Source organism: Dromaius novaehollandiae, chromosome 2 (genome assembly GCF_036370855.1).
Source record: "Dromaius novaehollandiae isolate bDroNov1 chromosome 2, bDroNov1.hap1, whole genome shotgun sequence".
Lineage (NCBI taxonomy): Eukaryota > Metazoa > Chordata > Aves > Casuariiformes > Dromaiidae > Dromaius > Dromaius novaehollandiae.
In genome coordinates, this window is record NC_088099.1 from 161,341,397 (window position 1) to 161,360,264 (window position 18,868).

The 18,868-nt window shown below is 45.4% G+C and overlaps 1 protein-coding gene across 1 annotated transcript in view; it reads left to right on the forward strand.

Annotated features, from left to right (window-relative positions):
* The first annotated feature begins 1,201 nt into the window (after positions 1 to 1,201).
* CCN4 (cellular communication network factor 4) overlaps positions 1,202 to 18,868 on the forward strand; it is a 36,717-nt gene continuing 19,050 nt past the window's right edge. The window contains exon 1 of the mRNA XM_026113605.2: positions 1,202 to 1,581. Coding sequence (XP_025969390.2) covers positions 1,534 to 1,581 — 48 coding nt within the window. The 5' untranslated portion in view covers positions 1,202 to 1,533. The remainder of the gene's footprint in view (positions 1,582 to 18,868) is intronic.

The window sequence follows — 18,868 nt, forward strand, 5'->3', positions numbered from 1 at the left end:
AGGCTGCTCTCATGGCCCCTTCTGCTCCCAGCCAGCCCCCTTGCAAGAGGCATTTGCTACCCAGTTTGCATCTGAGCAATAACCCCAGGCTAGTCGATCCACTTTTACCTCTCTTGTAAAAAGGCATCTCACATAGGTTGGAGGAACTGCGCTCCCAAAATGGTCCTTTTCCTTCACAAACCATACAGGGAGTCAGGATCCCAAAGTCAAATACGATGTCTAAATGGCAGACACCTGCAGACGAATCTCAGCCTGGATGACATGAAAATAGCAGATTCTTTCCTAGACTCCTCAGCAGAGAAATAAAGTCCCCATGGCTGAATATTGCTGGTGGATGAGGGAAGAGCATTCAGCCACCCATCGCTGCCCAGCCTGCCGCACCAAGCGGGGTGGGGGGCTTTGCCTAGCTTCAAATTTGCCTCGACACCTCTTTATACCCACCCTGGATCCGAACTGTTTTGCAGAATAAGATCTGCAAAGCTGTTTAACATGATTTTTCTTCCCCTTTGGGAGCACTCATTTCCCTTTTACTATTCTAGGGAAATGGGTATTACTAAGGAATAGACTTCAAATGCTTACAAAATCAGATTTAGAGGTGTCAGGGAAAATATTATGCCCGTGCTTAAGTAAAAAGAGGAGAAAACCTCAGAGAAAATAGTGGTAAAATCCTTCCACCGGGCCAGGACAGTCGTTGCAGGGTAGAGGTGATCAGAGAGCTTAGCTCTGTTCACAGGGAGGTTGCACTCCCGTGTACCTGGGCAGTGATTCCAATGCGCAGAATAGAAATGGAAGAATATAACAGGGCCCCAAAACCTGATCCATACTGTGATGCACACCAGCAAAACCACAGAAGGGATGCGAGCGCGGCACGGCACAGGAATGCGTTCCCGTCCTTTCATGTCAGCTGTGGGTTACTCTTTAAAGAGCAGGGTCCCTAGGGAAGGTGGCAGAACAGCTCCACAGGGCAGGCTAGCTGGACAAACCCCTTTCTGGATTTAAATGAAGCCACTGTTTTTTCTGTGTTTGTGTTTTTTTTTAAAAATATGTTAACTAAACATCTGTATATGTTTGTATATGCTTAAGTTCATTAATCACACGCAGTAAAGCCAGTCTCTTGTCCCAGCTGACTTGCAAAGGTCTGAATACCAGCAGCAAAATTATGGGTAAGTGCTAGGCATTTAAATAGAGAGTTAAAATCTCAGGCTGCTGGACCACTGCGCTGTGACTTTCCCTTTAAGAGCCCTTTGGCTAAGGGCGATGCACTGAAATGCAGGAGGTGGGACAACAACACACGCACAAAAATGAAGAAGTGAAGGCAGGAAAAGTTTCTCCAGAGGAAAAATGCAGGGCTTGTCCTTCACCCTGACGTCAGATCTGTCTTTAATAAAATCCCCAAAGAGCCAAGAGAAAAAGGCAGACTGCCTAGGCTAGGTTGCCAGTTCAGGATTGCTCTGAATTCCCCAAAGTGGTGTTTTTGCGCAAAACGGCTCTAAATCTGGGTTCAATCAATGTATTTAATCCCGGCTTCCAGGGATGAGGTGGCTTTTGCCCTGGATTCTAGCAACAAGCAGCATTTTGCAGGTGAGTGTGGAAACTGGAGGATAGACTCGTCTTCTGCAAACACACTTGCTTTCCGTGCACGGTGGGTAGGGAGAGCTGGAGCGTGGTGGGAATTGGGCAGCAGTGAGTTTGGGGAGGTGGGAGATGAGAGAGTGGGGAGGGAAAGGTGAGCTCTGGGGGAAAGGAAAGGAAAGGAAAGGAAAGGAAAGGAAAGGAAAGGAAAGGAAAGGAAAGGAAAGGAAAGGAAAGGAAAGGAAAGGAAAGGAGAAAGGAAAGGGGAAAGAGAAAAGGAAGGGAAAAAGAAAAGGAAGGGAAAGAGGAAAGAGGAAAGAGGAAAGAGGAAAGGGGAAAAGAAAAGTGCAGATGTGTCCGAGCTGAGTCCATCTCTGCTTAGCATCTCTATGGATCTGCACCGAAAACTCTGGTTTTGGGTTTTTGGTTTTTTTAATTGCAATTCTTCTTCTTGTGAGGCAAAACAGGGAGGAAAGCCCCTGCCCGAAGCGGCCGGGTCGCACTGGTAGGGGAGCGGGTGGGAAACGCAGGGGCAGGTCCCGGCATCGGGGCAGCGGGGGGCGCCTGGGGCTGCACCAGGACCGGGACCGTGCCGGTACCGGGTCCGGGTCCGGGCCATGCCGGGGCAGGTTGCCGCTCGCCCGCTGCTGCCCCGGCGCCGGCAGAGCAGGGGGGTTTGCGTGTGTTCCCCCTTCCCCCCGCCGCCAAATTTCTCTTCGTAGCTGCCCGATTCCGCAGTCCACGCAGGCAGCAGCTGCTTCCCCTCTCCTCCCCTCTGGAAAAACCTGGGTGGAAAGCCACTCATTTCAGTAGGTGTCTCGTGTTTGTCTTTTCTCTTCCCGGGGCGTGCTTGCGGCTTGTGTGAAGTCCCCGGGGCAGAGACGTGCCGCTCCGAGCGGCCGGGGTTACGGGGGCGATCAGCGGGGCGGGGAGTCGAGCGAGGGCCCCTTCCCTGCGGGAGAGCGGCGGAGCAGCCGCGGCACCTGTGCTGCCCCGCACCTCGTCCCCGTCCCCAGCCTCCTCCGCAGAGGCAACGCTGGAGCCGGGGCTTGGGGAGCCCTGGGTGCCCCACAGGAGATGCAGGGAGTGGGTCCCGGGGACACACTTGGGCTGCCGGACTCGAGGCGGCGGCGGTCCCCAAAACCCTGCGGAGCTGTGCCTGAGCACTGCTCCTGTTCAGAGGGCGGCAAAATCAACTGCCCTGCACGGAGGGGTTTTGCTTTGCAGGGCTTCAGAGGTTGGCTTATGCCTAGGCAGATAGCGTGGGGTTTTTACATGAAAAAGTGGCATGCGCGCTGCGGTATGCCAGGTGCACCTGGTGAGAGCAGATGGCAGAGCGATACGTCCTGCGTGAATGTGGAGATGGGCTGATAGGTCCCCCTTTTAGAAAAAAAAAAACAACCTAACAACAAATAAACAAAATTCACCTCTCCGATGCGCTAAGGTAGGACTTGACTTTGGTTTTTGATAAGCAAGTAAAAAGTCACACAGAGGGAGGTGTAGTCCCCCCCCCCACACACATACACACATCCCCCAGTGTTATTACAGAAGAGCTGTGTGAGCCCTGTGCATTTTATAGTGGCTATGCTGGGTTCCCTTGATATCAAAGCTGTCTGGGGGAAAAAAAAAGCAGCTGTAGCATAAAAGTATGTGTGAGTGCATGCAGACACATGCGGCTGCTGTGGGGATGAGTAACTGAGTGCACTCCAGATATTACTGGTGGTATGTTTGGTCTAATGAGTATCTAAAAGAGAATTCAAATGAATATCTAAAAAAGTCTGAAGAGAGTCCTGGGCCTGGGCTGTTTCCTATTCAAAAATTCAAACCCTGCACTGAATGTTGCAGATAGAGCTCTGCCTTTCTGGAGCATCCCGTGGGCATAAGCAGTGAAAGGAGCGGGGATGAAAAGTATGAGCAAGGGCACGATGGATGAAAGGGACTGGGGAGAGCAACTTGGGGAAGAGTATCAATATTAAGAGTAATATTTAAAGGACTTCGGGGAGAAGAGCAGGTTTGGTCTGGTCAGCTTAGGAGCAGGCTGTCTGCGGGAGCAAGGGCTATTGCCAATGGTATGGGATACTGTAGATGTTTAACACGCATGGCCACGCTGCTCATGGGAGATGTCTCGGGTAAGTCACACACGCTGTAACATAGAGAGCTGATAAAGCCCTAACACAGCCCCACCTCACTGTGCATTTCTTTGGCTCTTGGGTGGCATCACCACATTAATGATAAAGATCTTCCCAACGTCCCAGATGCAATCCATGAAGTGGCAGTGCTTTGCAGACCCCTGTATATGCAAAGCCCTGTGGTCTCCATGGGGACATATGACTCCCTACAAGTGCTGCACATATGAAGAAAGATGAAGAGGAAAAGATGACACACTGGGATAGAATGGGTTTGACTATCTGGTTTTATTTTGTATATCTGTACTTGTTCCTAAAAGTAGGGGAGAGGAGTTAATATGGGAAGGTCAGGCACATCTTCCAGGGCATTTAGAGTACAGCTACCAGGTTCTGCAAGAGCTTTTCCCTCCCACTCTCCAATTCTGTATTAAGCCACAGACAGTTATGGAGTTCTTGAACAATTTTATTGACAGTGTTTTTATTGGGGTATAACTGTCCAGGCAGTGGGTTTTGGAAAGAGAAAAATAACTGAGTATGGTTGGAAGTTCAGGGGTAAAAAGCAAGGATCTTCCGCCTTTAGCCCTGACAGCTCAGTAGATATGAGATTCTTTATTCAGATAAAGGAAATTCATTAGGAAGAAGGGCAGCATCTTGGGTTTCTGAAACATTTGAAGTGGGGGAATGAGTAAAGGGCAGGTAAGGGGTGAATGCAATCCTGTAGATTTTTCCTTTAATGGTGCTGGTAAATAGCGGGTCAAATAGCAAAGAATGACATTGCTCTTTACCAAATAAACCAGTAGGCAGTTATTGACACTTTTATTTGATGTGGATGCCCATCATAGCACACAAACTTTGGTTTTTAGCTTTAGTGGGGATGAGGGGGAAGGAGAGAGATGTTCGAAGATGGATTTAGATAGGCACCATCTCCTCTGTGTGCGTTGATTTGGTTAGACTGTCACTGGTAATGACCCAAGCTCAGGGCTGCCTCAGGCCATCTGGAAGGTGGCTTGAGAATTGTAATGTGTGGTTTTTCCTTCTCCTTTTTATAAGATTTATTGGCACAGGTTAGATGCCAAGAATTTCATTTGCAAAATGTTTGGATTTGGTGGCAGGAAAAACTGATTACATTTCTTAAGGCTCTTCCAGGAGAAACCACATTCTGACCAAGCTTGAACCAAAAAAGAAAAACAACAACAAAAAAAGTGGCTATAGATTTATTTATTCACTAATCTATGCTGTCTGCTAGCAGCTGGTCTACTGTTTAATAATGATGGTTCCAGGCACCTTTATCCTTGTCTGCAAAAGTCCCATGGCTCTCCAGGGGAGGTGAGCTGAGCTTTGAAAACTGAGTGCTTCTCAGTGGAAGGTTACAGGCTGGCCGCTCCTCGTAACGGATAATAATGCATGGATTATCTTACACAGCGTATGTGATTTGTCACTCCAGCCTTCCCACCATGCTCGGTTGCTTGACAGCATCTGCTCACCAAAGGCAGGCTAGCTACACCTCTCCCCCTTATAGGGGATCTCATCCTTCGCTTACAGAAGTTGCTGTAGTTGTCGAAACTACTCTGGTTACAGCAGCTGAAGGTCCTGCTATGCAAGTGTGTGTCTTGTGGCTTGAAGCTGGTAAGCATCGTCTCTGCAGGATACGACTGCTTCATATGTGTGGTTTTCACTAAGCTAGTCTTTGATTCGACAGTCCCCTCTCACAAAATCTCCATGCATAAAAAAATCATTGCCATTTCAGAAGCAACGTCCTGAAGGTAGCACTGAACGGTGCTTTAGATGGATCAGAGGTCCAGACCCAAGCCTGTTCCTGATGAAGTGAAGGTACCCCCTAAACACAAACACACAGTGATTTTGTTGAGAGCAGCAGGCTTTTATGCATTATTTTTCCTAAATTCTGCCATTGGTCTCTGAATTTGCTTTGATAGCCACCAGCTGCCAGTCTGCAAAAGTCTCTTTGTTAAGTGACAGCATTAACCATGACAGAGCTGAGGAGAGGACTTGGCTTCCTCATCCCCCTTATTTCCACCGCTCATTGGTTGTGTCAGCTTGGGCAAGTCCTGTATCCCGCTTTATGCTGCATCATCCCCATCTGCAATGTTCGTACTCTGATTTCGGGTTTTCTCCAATGAAAGGCATTATTTAAAGATAATGCCTGTGGGTTTTAGCAAGAGCATGAGATGTACCTGATTATGCTGTCCTTTAAAAGTCACATGTGTTTACGTTCTTCTACCTTCCCAAGCTGCTGGGAAGAGGCATTGGTCAAAAACATTAGAAATGCTCCACATTTGCACAGGACATTTGACTTCTCTCTTCAGAGGCTTCTGGCTCCCCTGTAGGGATGTTAAGAGTTGTGCTAGCATCTTGCCAGTGCTCAGCTTACTGAGAGCTGCTCTTTCTGGAGAGTCTAAGCGTCCCAGCGGGCCCTGAGCATTCCTGTCTGCATGGCCCTGGCTCTCATGCGTGAGTGGAAATGAAGCTGCTTTGAAAAAAAAGACAAAGTTTTCTGCATGCAGACATTGGCAGCTGTGGCTTGGCAAAAGCTGAACACCCACAGCTTCAGCTGAAGATGCTTTTGAGAATCAAGCCTGCCAGTGTCCCATGCTGTGGACCAGAAAGCAAGGTAAGGTGGGGTTTCTTCACTCTTTTGATATTGTTTGCCCCTAGGTGTAGTTAGGCACCCTGTATTAGGATATCCCCCCTTACTCTCCCTTTGCTTTCTTACAGTATAGCTCTACCATCCTTGTTTTTATGGTGCTTATGTTAAAAGTAGATTTTTCTGTTTCTATTAAACAGAAACTTTAAAGCTGCCAGCTTTGCAGTGACAGGTCCAAACAAATCCTACCCATTTACTGGGTTCTGTGAGCTGATGCTCACTAAGACTTCAGCTCCTCCAGCCCAGCTCCTTGGCCTGGGCTTAGGACGCCCGCATTTCCCCATCAGTCCCTCCTCCAGGTTCTGTCCTGCCAACAGTTTGCTGACTTGTGAGATGAGTTACATTCAGCCTGGCATTGCTGCATGTTGGCAGATGGCTCACAGGGTTTAGTTTTACAGATGTGTTCTTGGGCTGAGGGACTCTGAGTGTGCTGCTTCAACAGCTCTGTGCAGATGTCCTTCATTGGCTTACTAGCTGCGGGTGAGGATCACCGGTTCTCCTGCATCCCAGTGGTCTCCCAACTCTGTGAGATGCCTCCACTGGTCCCTGTTATTCACTGCATTTATACTGAAACCACGCATGTTTCCCTCTTGATTGCTATTTATTCTGGCATCCTGGTTGAAGCTTCAGGACTCCTTTTAATCCCTTGTGCCGTCTAATAGACTCCTGCTGGGCTTTGACTGTCATCCCTGCTTCTGGCTCAGGTGTGGGAGAGCAGAAGGGAGATAAGGCACTCCTGTCTCTCGGAGTGCCAACAACTGTCTCTGCTCTGTGCACGATTTTGCTTGTGGATGGGGAAGGAAAGGAGAGCTGTTAGGCTGAAACAGCTGTGGAAGAAGATAACATTTAAACTAAGCTTTGCAGCACAACCTGAATAATGAATTTCTGATACTCAGGTTGGTGATGCATTCCAGGACTGTGCGGTCATCTCTCTGTTCCTTTTCTTTTTCTCAATAGCTCCCACGTTGTTCTTTTGTTTTAGTAGCCTGAGTCTGTCATTCTACTTAACCTAGAAAGCAAATGAGAGATGAGCGTGTTGGAAGGCTAAGATTCATGAACTCCAGGATGGCTTGTAATGAGTCCAAAGAGAAACCTGAGATGTTTTTGTAGAAATAATTGTGGGTTCACGCATCATCCTTAGAGGGGTGTGAGTCAGCTAAGCACACCTGAATCCTGATGTGGTGGGCATATGTGCAGTTAGGACTTTGCTGTTGTGGAGCAATTGCAGCCTTGCAAAAGGATCTTATCCTAAGAGCTTACTTTCTTGCAGCTTTGGAAAGGGTCATAAGAAAAATGACTTATGCTTGGTGATGGGGCACCACAGCAAGGTCACTTGGCCCAGAATTTGATTGACACTCAAATGAAAAGAACTCACAGTCCCTAGAATGCTTTGGCAGCTTTTATACCTTTGTTCTGAATTTGAAACAAACTCCTCCCATTCAGTTTATAGTCACTGATATTTTTGAAGTTGTTCTTTCCCTTCTTAGCATATTGATACCACCTCCAGTGAAATGCATCCAAGTGGATATGAAGCACTGACCTCTAGACTGAGTTAGTAGCTGCATTAGGCTTAGAAATAAGGGACTACTTTACATAGTAACTGTATATAATGGGAAGAATGTAGTAAAATCAGTTGCAAGCAACCATGTAATTCTGTACAATACCTGACACATAACTTGTTCCCTGTCATCAGGAACAGTGCAATTTACATACACTTAACATTTTTTACCAAAATTGCTCTGGATGACTCAGAGAACCTTTTCTGTGTTAGAAGGCAGCAATTTTTTTGAGCAACATCTGCATGGTAGCACTTTCCCCTTTCTAGAATTTACAAATGCATCTCAAGCTTTGATTTTTGAGTGGTTTAAAAGTTTCAGTCCCTTTCTGTGCTCTACTGGCTTTCCAGAGTCCCATCCTGCTTTCAGTTTTGGTGTTTTTGTACTGAAGCTTTTTGAGTAACAACAGACAACAAGGTGAGTGGGAGACTGTTTCTTTTTCTTGCTGAAATTTCTTCACCCATGAACTTAGACTGTGACAGGATGATTAGAGAGAAAAGAACATGGCTTTGCTTAAAACCCATTTGGTCCCTTTCGGAGACAGCATTAATCACCTGAAGTAGTGGTTTTGGTGAATTCATTTTACTTCATGAAGCAGCCAGCCTTCTTGCACTGGGCAGACAGTCATGTACCAGGGCTCTGCAGAGAGGGAACTTCCCTAAAATGTGCCAGCACAGTCTTAAAGCATCTCCTGACTGCGCTCTGAATGCTGGTGCCGTTGTCACTGCCATGCTTTGAGATAAGAGTGCCCTTGGCACATATTTGTGGTGCAGGAGGTTATTCTGCATCTGTGTTTTGCACTTGTGGATCCTCTTTTCTGGGTTGTGAAGTCCTCCAAAATATTCCCAGATGTAGATGATGACCAAACAAGCTTTATCTTGCATTTGTGATCACCAGATAATAGCTGTTGTGACAAAGGGAACCGTCTGCATTTGGTTTGATAAGAAGGCTGAGACACAGAAACCCATATGGGGGGAGTTAAGTGCTGCTCCGAGTGGCTGGCACATGCGCTTGGTGCCTGCGGGCAGCCAAGTGCCCACTTCTGCAGTAACAGCTGGGTCATTTTAGCTGTTTAGCAGGGACAGACCAAACCGCAAAAACTGCAGCCAGTGCTGAGAATCTGCAAGTGGATTACACTGTAAAACTCTTCAGTTACACGTTTATGAGAAAAAAGGGTGGAAAGTTAATTAGGAACATATCCATGTTCCATTAACTAGTTTGGCCATTTAGCAGGCGATTTTTAAGCATTGCCAGCAATCCTTCCTGCTGGCTTTTGGTCTTGGAGGACTAGGTCATAGCCACAGCATGTGTGTGTGGGCCAGTATACACTAATATGAGAAAACGGGAGCAAATTCAGTTGGCTTCCTTCTGTCAGTTTTTCTTCCACCTTGGACCCTAGGTCTTGTAGTTACCATAATTAGTTTAATATATAGTCATGTCCCTGCTGTTTAATGCTGCAGCTTATTTATGGAGATCATTTGCTATCATTTTTCACTGTTCTGTTAGAGCGATAATTGTATATCTCTTTTTTAATTGCTTTTAGTAGACCTTTTGTATAAGGCATAGCTCTCCATGGGTCTGGGGAAGGAGACAGAGAAGCTGCAAGCTGACATCTATGAGGTGGTGGATTACTGGAGGTCACTTGACTTATTTTTGCAGATTTTCCATCAAAATCAATATTTAGCTTCCTCATTGCCCTAGAGTTCCCCAAAGAAAGATGGTCGAACAGTGCTCAAGCAAGCTGGTGAAATCCCACCATCCAGAAGGTCCCTAGGTGTGGGTTAACTTCTGAGCTCGGAGTGGAACTATTACCTGCCTGGTTTCAGGGCTCAGATGCTTCTACTTCTTTTGGATGATAGGCTTTCTTTTGTATAATGTACATATTTTTATATATGTACATATATACACATACATACACACATGTATTTTTATGGTTTGTGTTGGTTATTCCGTATATATTGTACAGGCAGTTTGTTTTCAGCAGAGGATGTGTCTGTCCCACATTTTTGACTGACATTTTTTTTTTCTCCTAGCTACACTAAAATGCTTTCCAGAGTGTTTTCCTTGTGGGCAAAATTCTGGAAGGCTGATTTTAGCTGGAGCATTTGTTAGACGAATAAATGGATATTATGGCAGCACAGCTAAGATCTCTTTAAAGCCTCTCCATCCTAGATAACTGTATCATTTTACAGAGGAATATTAAAGAATTACATCTCCTACCCCCTTCTCTGTGTGATTATACCATTATAAAGCATTGATCCCGGTTTTATAGTTCACCCTGTAAATTAATGAGGAAGCTTTCTTAGAAAAACTGCCTCTGCAGTGGGAGCTGTGTGGGATATAAATATTTTGGCTTAACACCGCGCTCCCCACACGCTTTCCAGGCACAGTTTAGCTGGCACAAGGTCTGTGTGCGGAGCAGCCTCAGCCGGGCGGGATGCTCGGGGGAAGCAGGGTGCTGTGTTTGGGGCTGCTCAGAGACAGCCCGGGATCGTCATCTGCACCTCAGCACTGCCCTCGCGTGTTCATGGCTACCTGCAGGCAACAGGAAACTGAGTTATTCGGAGACGGACAAAAACGTCGGTACTCTTGTAATTAGAAAGTCATCTTTATCCTCCCTGAGACGAAACACGTAGCTGACATAACTCATCTCCTCTGTGGGAAAGCAGAAGCGTTAACTGTTTGAGGGCTGAGATGTTCCCATTTGCCAGTCTGAGGTTGCTTAGGATGGAGAAGCAGCAGAAATTGTGTTTTTTGGGAGAGCCTGAAAGCTGGGGAAATTTGGGTGCAGGTGAGCATGGCAAAGTATCAGTGACTTTTTCCTTGGGACCTGTCAAAGTGCTTCCATGCCAGGGTGGAGGACCCACCTATGTCAGCTGGTTTCAGTGGAGCTGCAGCAACACGCTAGCCTATGGAAGGGTTTTTGGTTGGACACCGTTCGTGGTGTCAGCAGGTCTGTGGATCGGAGAGGGGAATTTTGTCACCCATTCTGTTTAGACCAGCAGGTATCACAGCTGTGTGCGAAACAGAATGAATGATTTGTGGAGCAGGACCCACTACATCACTTCACACGGATGCAGCAGATTGTAAACTGCTGATCCCTGCTGATTTGTTCCATCTGAAGGTGCTGGAGAGGTGAAAGTCCTGTACTTTTGCAGGCATAAGGTGCCTGTGATCTCGAAAGATAAAACACGAAACAGGGAACTCGTACAGTGCGTGCAAGTCCTCTTGGTGGAATGATTTCTTCTGTGCATCCAGTAAGAACTAAACAATTTAGTTTATTAGCTATGTGTAGGAGGAAGGATCGTGTTATGGTTACAGTGTAGGAGCAAGAAATCTCACTGCTATTTTTGGCTCTGCCACAGACATCCTGTCTGCCTTTGGGACAGTCACTTCATCTTTCGGGCCTCAGTTTGGGCACAGATAAAACAGGGTTATTCAACAATTTCCTCCTGAAAAGCTTACAAGAGGTACTGTTTTCCATGGTGAGCAATTGCTCCTGAAAGCAGAACATGTTATGCTTTGATTGCCCTTGCAAGTGCCATGTGTGCATTCCTACCTGGAGAGCTGATACACCTCTGAGTATATCAGCCTTGATTTTTATTGCTTGCACCAGTTATTTCAAGTTCTCTCTCTGGCATCTTTTTTACCAAAGCACTGTATTTCAGTTCTGTTTCCGCTGACTTCAGGAGCAGGAGGATTTGTTCTCCAGCACGATACATAACTTTCCTATACTAATAACTTCACTCTTTTTGTTTTTTCTTCATGAATCTGTGCCAGAAGGCGTTCTAGTTTCACTGCTTGTAATTTCCATTGTATTTAATTCGAAAGCAACGGTTTTGTCCCAAAAGCCTTGTACAAGCCAACAGCTGATCTACTGGCCTCTGTCCTTTTTTTTCTCTTCCTCATTTGCAATGTGTCTGCTTTCGTGTGCTCGGGATGGGAGGGAAGGTACAGAGGCTTTTGGGGGCTTTCTGTTGCATACGGAAAGAGCATCTGAGCTTCAGCCGTATCTGGAATAGCGTTTGTCCTGCAAGGCCCCGACCAGCTTGACAGCTGGCTCTGACCTCTTCCGAGGCCCCCTCCTTCCCATCATCTGAGGTGGATCCCTTTGCTATTTCTGGGCCAGCTATTCAGGAACAGCCTGTTCTCTCTTCATCACCACCCCCTCCTTCTTTTTTATAGCACATTGGATAAGACGCTGTCTGTAGCTATCATGCTGCTGACTGCTGCCCTGCAGTGGTTCCTGCTAAAAAAAACAAATGTCCCTTAGAGGAGCTGTTTGGATCAGCCCATCTGTCAAGCCTTGCAAGTGGCAGGACAGACTTACGTGGGTGGTCTGTTCCCCAAGCACCCCTCGTGCTCTCCGATCCCACTGGCTGCCTCCTCCGCAAAGCCCTGCTTGGCCACTGCTGCCTGCAGCCAAAAATGGAGTGAGAGGACCTGGCGTGGAGGAAAGGCCATGTAGCATGGCCCCGACAGGGCCCTTCTCTCACCCAACATCTAACGCAAGGCCACCCCGCGCCAGGCACATGGATCATGGTGTTACCCTGCTGGTGTTGAGGGCTACAGCCCAGGGCTGACCAAAAACGTAGTTGGTCAACAGCTGGTGGCCTGAATGAAGGGCTTGTCTCCGCTTGTGGCCAGGTTTTCTGCACTTGTAGTAAACAGGAGAAGCGAGGGGAAGGTGTGAGGCTGCCCTTTGACCACAGCGAGCTGGCCTACGGCCTTGGCTGCCCACAGACCCACAGCCTCAGATTACGTCTTGTAGATAAGGGGCTGCAGAGCAGGAGAAGGGCAAGTGCCTGCTGCGAGAATGTGTTGCAGTGTAACGGCCCTGTGAACTCACATCGGGGCTTCACCACTTGAAGTCTTGCAAGCTATTCTGGGCCAGGCCCTGTGTATTTTCAGTAAGGGAAGGAATTATGCTTGTAGCAATGAGCTAGGAAACAAAAGAGTTCAAGACTCCTCTCCTGAAGAAACCCACCTCTGTCAGCTTCTTTGGGTTTTAAATGCAGCACAACACAGAGAAGATGTAGAGAGTTTGTCCGCAGCAAGAGCACAGAAATTAAGGAAACTTGATGACTGTGTGAGAACATAAAGGTGAATATTTTGAATCTAAACTCTTTTTTTCATTAAAGAATGCTGTCAGGTGAATGATAAGAATGCTAACCTGTTAAGAAGCAAATTCTCTGAAATTCAGAGCTCCAAAGAAGGTTTCAGGGCATCTGCGGATGGAGATCTCTGCATGTTCAGTGCCAAAGAAGCACTGTTTTGGAACAGAACTGTTCTTTAATTCTCTTCTCACTAATATCAGATAAATCTATATAAGGTATTTGAATATTAATCATTCTGAAGGTTCTTAAGGTTACAAAGGTACGTGCTGCATCTTAGCAGTTGCCCTGACTTTTTGGCCTCTGCCTGTGGAAAGCCCCAGCACATTTTTACATCTTTTCATCTCTGAAGCTTTTTCCAGTCACCTTATTTCCTATTAGCTCCATTATAACTCAAGTGGTGTACACTCCCTATAGTTTTTACTCATGTTTTGCCAAGCTGCTACCTATACAGGTTATCTGATGCTATTTAATATATTAAGTTCTACTAGATGAAATGATATATCAACATTTACCCATAATGGGGTAATCACCTAGATAAAACAAACAGGATATGGAACTAAATCACTCTTAAAGACAAAAAATAAAGTGAAAATGTGGCAGATCGAGCCACAAACCCAGGCAACCTTCTTTAAGAAGTCACTAAACAAGCAGATGTGGCTCTGTTTCCTTCTGTTTTCAGATGTTAATGGCTGTGTGCTCAGTGAATGCTGGGTGCAAAATCCTGGTCCCCAACCGTCAGCTCTGAAGCTCCCATTGACCACAGCGTAGTTTATAACAAGTCTGAAATTATGTGCCATTGGCATAAAAGAGAGGCTATTGTGAAAAAAAAGTTTTTTCTCATTTTGCATCTTCACTAGAAGACTGCTATTTGTAAAACGTTTTCTTGCTTGTGTGTTTACATTTTGTTTTTCCTACAAAAGGAGACTGAAAAAGAAGTATATTCCAAACGTAATGAGTAACAAAACTCAGATTTTGTTTGCTCATCTTCTGACTTTATGATAAAGCCAAAAGCATCTTCTGACCATTGATAATGTTCTGATGATCCGGAAGGCTTTTAGACAATGAACAGTGTTCCAGGTTTACACAGTACATTGCCTATTTATCAGCCCAACAATTTCTAGTACAGAAATAGAGGGAAAAAACCCCCTGTGTATTACAGTTAAAATGCTGAATCCAACTGTTTTCTTGGAAAGCTAATGGGAACTCAATAGAAAGTCAGGAACCTGAGACCAGATCCACGCAAGCGTTTTAATTTCCTGTTTATTTTCCTTCTACTGTGTGTCTGGATCCAAACTGAAATCAATGAAACTTGGACACTCCTACATCTGAGGACATGAGTTTGGCTGATAAAAGGGAGGGATGGAAAATAAAAATTATAACTTTATTGGGTTATTCAGCCTTGGAGAGTAGAGGAGAAAGAAGAAAAGTGACTTGGAAACCAAGCTATATTGGGTCTGTATGTTGAGAGAAAGACAGAGAGTCGTGGTAGGTCCGGTCCATTGCACTTTGGCCATTTCTGGCTCAGCTTGACCCCGGGGCCTGGCAGTCATCCCTGAGCCAGTAAATTCCCATCAGATGAGACTTCCTTGAATTTTTCAGGGGCTTTATTTCCTAGTGGTGGCCTGGAAAGTGGATGCTGTTGCTGATAAGTGTTGTCCGACTGCCAGCACAGTGGAGCCGGCCCTCTCCTCTCCCTGCACATTGTTACTGCAGAACTTATGCAGTTGATATCTTTCTTTTTATTATTAAATCTCAACTGTTAATCTTCTTGGTGGATTTGGGGAAGAAAAGGACAAGTTAAAAAATGCAGTTTTGAGTCCAGATTCCACTTTCCTGTTGATACAGCTGTATGTTTCCTACTCAGTGGCTTAGTAAACAGAAAGGAGAACAAAGAACATTTTAACTCTTTAAATCTTGTGGTTGTGTTGCTTCAGCATCACAGTGTTCTCTCCTTAGAGCAAACTTCCTTTCTTGTCTCCTCTACAACAGCCTTCTTTTTTTTTTTTTTTTGTTTTTTTTTCTTCACACATCCCCACACATTTTACATCCTGTTGTGGTTCAACAATTTATTCAAAAAGGGCAGGATTTCCTCTGGTGTTTGGTGAAAACACTTTTCACCTCTGCTGAGAATTTCTGCAACCCCCACTTTCTGGTGTTGTGTTCGTGGAGGAGAAAGCAGTTAAGCCTTTTAGTTTTAATTTTAAGTAATTAAAATTCAATCAGTTACTTCCCTGACAAAGAGATCAGCAGAAGACCAGTGTACCAAGTCCAGTAAACAGAATTATGCCTGTATGTGATGAGAAAGCTTGTGTTGGACTTCAGCTTGGGATAAATTACATCCCAAGGGAATTTCAGCCCTTCATACCAGAACAAAATCTCAGTCACATCTGTGTTTCATTCTGGTGTTGCAACGACTACTCTAATTGACGGCATCAGTGGTATCCCACACGCTGGGGGTGAACTGGTTGTGTTTGGAGGTGGCGTCCTGAGCAAAACCTCTGTGCTACTGCTGTGGAGCTGCAAGTATATCCAGGCTGAGGAATATGAAAACACTTTGTAGCCATGCTGGCTATTATGTAGTCAGACCTCTTAAGTGAGCAAAATGGAGAATCCTTGCTTTTGTGCTAGCATGGATGGGTCTGACGTGCTCACTTGTGGTGTCCCCCTGCATTTGCAGTCCACCAGATAGCTCTGAAAGTCATAACCAGCAAATATTCACATGCTACAAACTGAATCCTGTTTTTCCTATGGGAGAGTAGAGCTAGAGATAGAATAGAGATCCTGGGCACGTGACCAGCACAGCCACAGGCCCTAAGCCCTTTTAGCAGCCCTGACTTTTGTACTTCTTCCTGTCAACATAGACATCTTCACAGAGGAGTTCTCTTGGGATCTGCTCTGCCTGTACTTTCTGGCTGGCCATCCTTTTGATGGCGGTTGCACATTCTTCTGTGGTCTGGGCAGTTCTTAGTTTTGAGCGTTCATTTCTTCTAGCAAAAGAGATGCCACTACCCCTGTTCTGCAGACACAGAGCAGTCAAACACTGTCTTCAGGCAGGTGAAGCTGTGCCTTAATCCTTCAACCTAGAGTTTACCTTCTCTAACTTTAGCTGCCTTAAAGCTGGGCAGTTTGCCTGGAGTAGTGATCCAGCCTCTTCTGTTGTCGGTGACATGACCTCCTCTGCTCCTGTCAGCTGGGAATAGCCCATGGGTCCACCTCCAGCTGCTGGGCGTGTTGCTGCTTACACTGAGAAGCAGGGGAAAATGGGACCTTTTACACATAGTCCAACCAGCGCATCCAGTCCAACCTTACTAACATGGTTTCTGCCTTCAGATCTGCAGCCTTTTATAATGCAGAGCAATGAGCTGGTGAGTTGCACAGGGACATTTTCGGAGCCATTGTGCGTGTGCATTTGTTTCTCCATGTTTTTTATTTGTTGACTAGCTCTGAATTAACTTTAATGTGTAAATCATCTGGCTTTCATTAACATCAATATTTTTTTAGGACATTCATATTTTAGTCACGCTGTTCTGGTTGCCATTTATCCTTTTCAGTGATTATGAGAAGTGAACAAGATGCATCCCATGTGAAATAACAGTGTGCCTATGTGGTCCACATTAGAAAGGAACCTTCCTTCTCTTAAGCAACTGCCATTAAAAGCAAGCTGCTTACATTGGCTCATTATAATAGTCTAATTTGTAACTGTCTCTTATTGTTTTAGCACTTGCAGGTCCCAGTCAAAACTGATTTCTTCCCATCCTCCTTCTCCCTCCACCTATGTTCCCAGATAGACAAAAATAAATAAATTTTGTGAGAGGGCTTTTTCTTTCATATGCCTTTTCTGGGGGGAAGATGATCACATATCCTCTTTGCCATGTAAAAACTGAGTAGCTTCCACCTTCCACACTGAAAACAAAAACATCTTTTCTTGTTCCTTTGATGTGATGGACTGACCTTCAGACAGCTGTGTACACCAAAGCTTTGCCCTCCTGATGTACCTGTCTTGAAATCAGCACTTTTTCTTTATTAAGAAAGAAGTGGAGATTTGTTTGTTTATTTGTTTATTGCCTTTTGCCTATAGCCCAGGTGAAGTTAATGGAAAATTTCTGAAAAATAATGATAATAGAAAAGTACTTCATGGTTTTCTCTGCTGGTAAAGTTTGTATTATTAGATGTCCTCTCAGGAATTGTTTTATTGTTTGTTCATTTAACTGGAAGCAGTGGTGGGGTGGATTTCTAGCATGATCCACGGAGAGAGTCTCTAATGAAGAAAGGATTGGTGTCAGACTGACCTCATCTTTAAGGCATGAATTTTATACTGGAGAGCCTTTGATTTGTAGACTTCTGATGTTCTTTTGTAGTAGACCATAAATTATTTGGGCAGGCCTATCTCTCATAACAGATTACAAAAAAAAACTCTGCGTGGCACTGTCCTGGGTCTGGTACATCAAATCTACTCAATTTACGATTGCCTCCTCTCTGTTTACAATCTCCGATCTACTTCAGTGTCTTGAGTACCGTCTAGAAACGTTAACAGATCCCAGATTTGTTTACTGGTTTCTTCCATCCTTGTAGCTTTAGCTCTCATGATTTCCAATATCACCTGCACAAAGGGTCTTTGTATATATGTTTTGGCAGGTAACATCTCAGTTCCCCACTGAGCTAGCAGTTCCTTCAGTTAGGCTGGGCATGGTCCAGGGACTTAGGGCAGATCCTGGGCAAAGTGGGCCTCTAGCTAATGGCAGCACCCTTGTTAAAACGTCTCGCAGTGAATTTGGCAAGATCAGCTGTGCTCTAACTTCTCTTGTAAGCTCACAGTGATGCAGCATCTCTCAGCCTTTGGCTTGCCATGTTTTTGGTGAGATGTCTACCTGGTGTACTGGGGAGCATAATCGCTGGCCATGCTCTGAGCACTTTGGTATGTCTGACCTCATCCAACGCTTGAAGCTACATTGTTACGGAACTTAGTGTTTTTATTTAAAAGTCCTTAGTGATTTTTATATTCTTGGTCTGTGGCTTTCTGTATTTTCTCAAGTCAGAAGACAAAATGCTCAGAAGTGTTGGTTCTGCACTCTGCTGCTTGCCCCTGGTTTTGGACCTCAGATCTCATTGTCACAAAGAGTTTCATATTTCTCCTAAAATTCCTTTTTGGTACATTCTAAAACAGAGTGACCTCCCCCCCCCAAAAGAAAAATCCACTACCAACAACAAAAGCCTTAAATCCATTGAGTGAGATTTTAATAGGCAGTTGTTTGACATTGGTACCCTGTAACATAGCTAAAGGCTTGATATCAGCCTTAGCAAGAAAACCGATTAAGAAGATAATGTGCCTCCAAGGAATTCAGTGCTTCATTCCCTTTCAGAAGTGATTTAAAGCAGCATCTGCTCTATGGTAGGTACTCTTTTCTACTTTTCTTAAGATCCCTGAACCTGAAGCAGGTTATTTGGATATGTGTCTATCTGTGTGCATCGCAGTTTATAGCACTCAGACAGATGTAATAGAAATATTTGCAAGGATTTTGAAAGAAGCAGAGGGGACTTAATGTGCAGAGCGAAGTCAGAAAACTTGATGATTAGAAGCAACGTAGGCCAGGGTGCTTTATCTGTTGTGCTGCCTGTGCTGCCTCTAATGCCCCCTCATCACCCATAAACTCTATATATAGCAGTTCTGCTTTGGCACTTTGCTGGTGAGAGGAAGAAGTGTCACAGTCCAGGAGAAAGACAGAAAGGGGCACATTTGATTGCTCCTCATCCTCATTGCTGAAGCAGAGAAGCTGCCCCAGCACCCTCAGGGAAATCAGGTTGTCTGTGTAGTTGGGAGCTAATGAGAGGACGGGG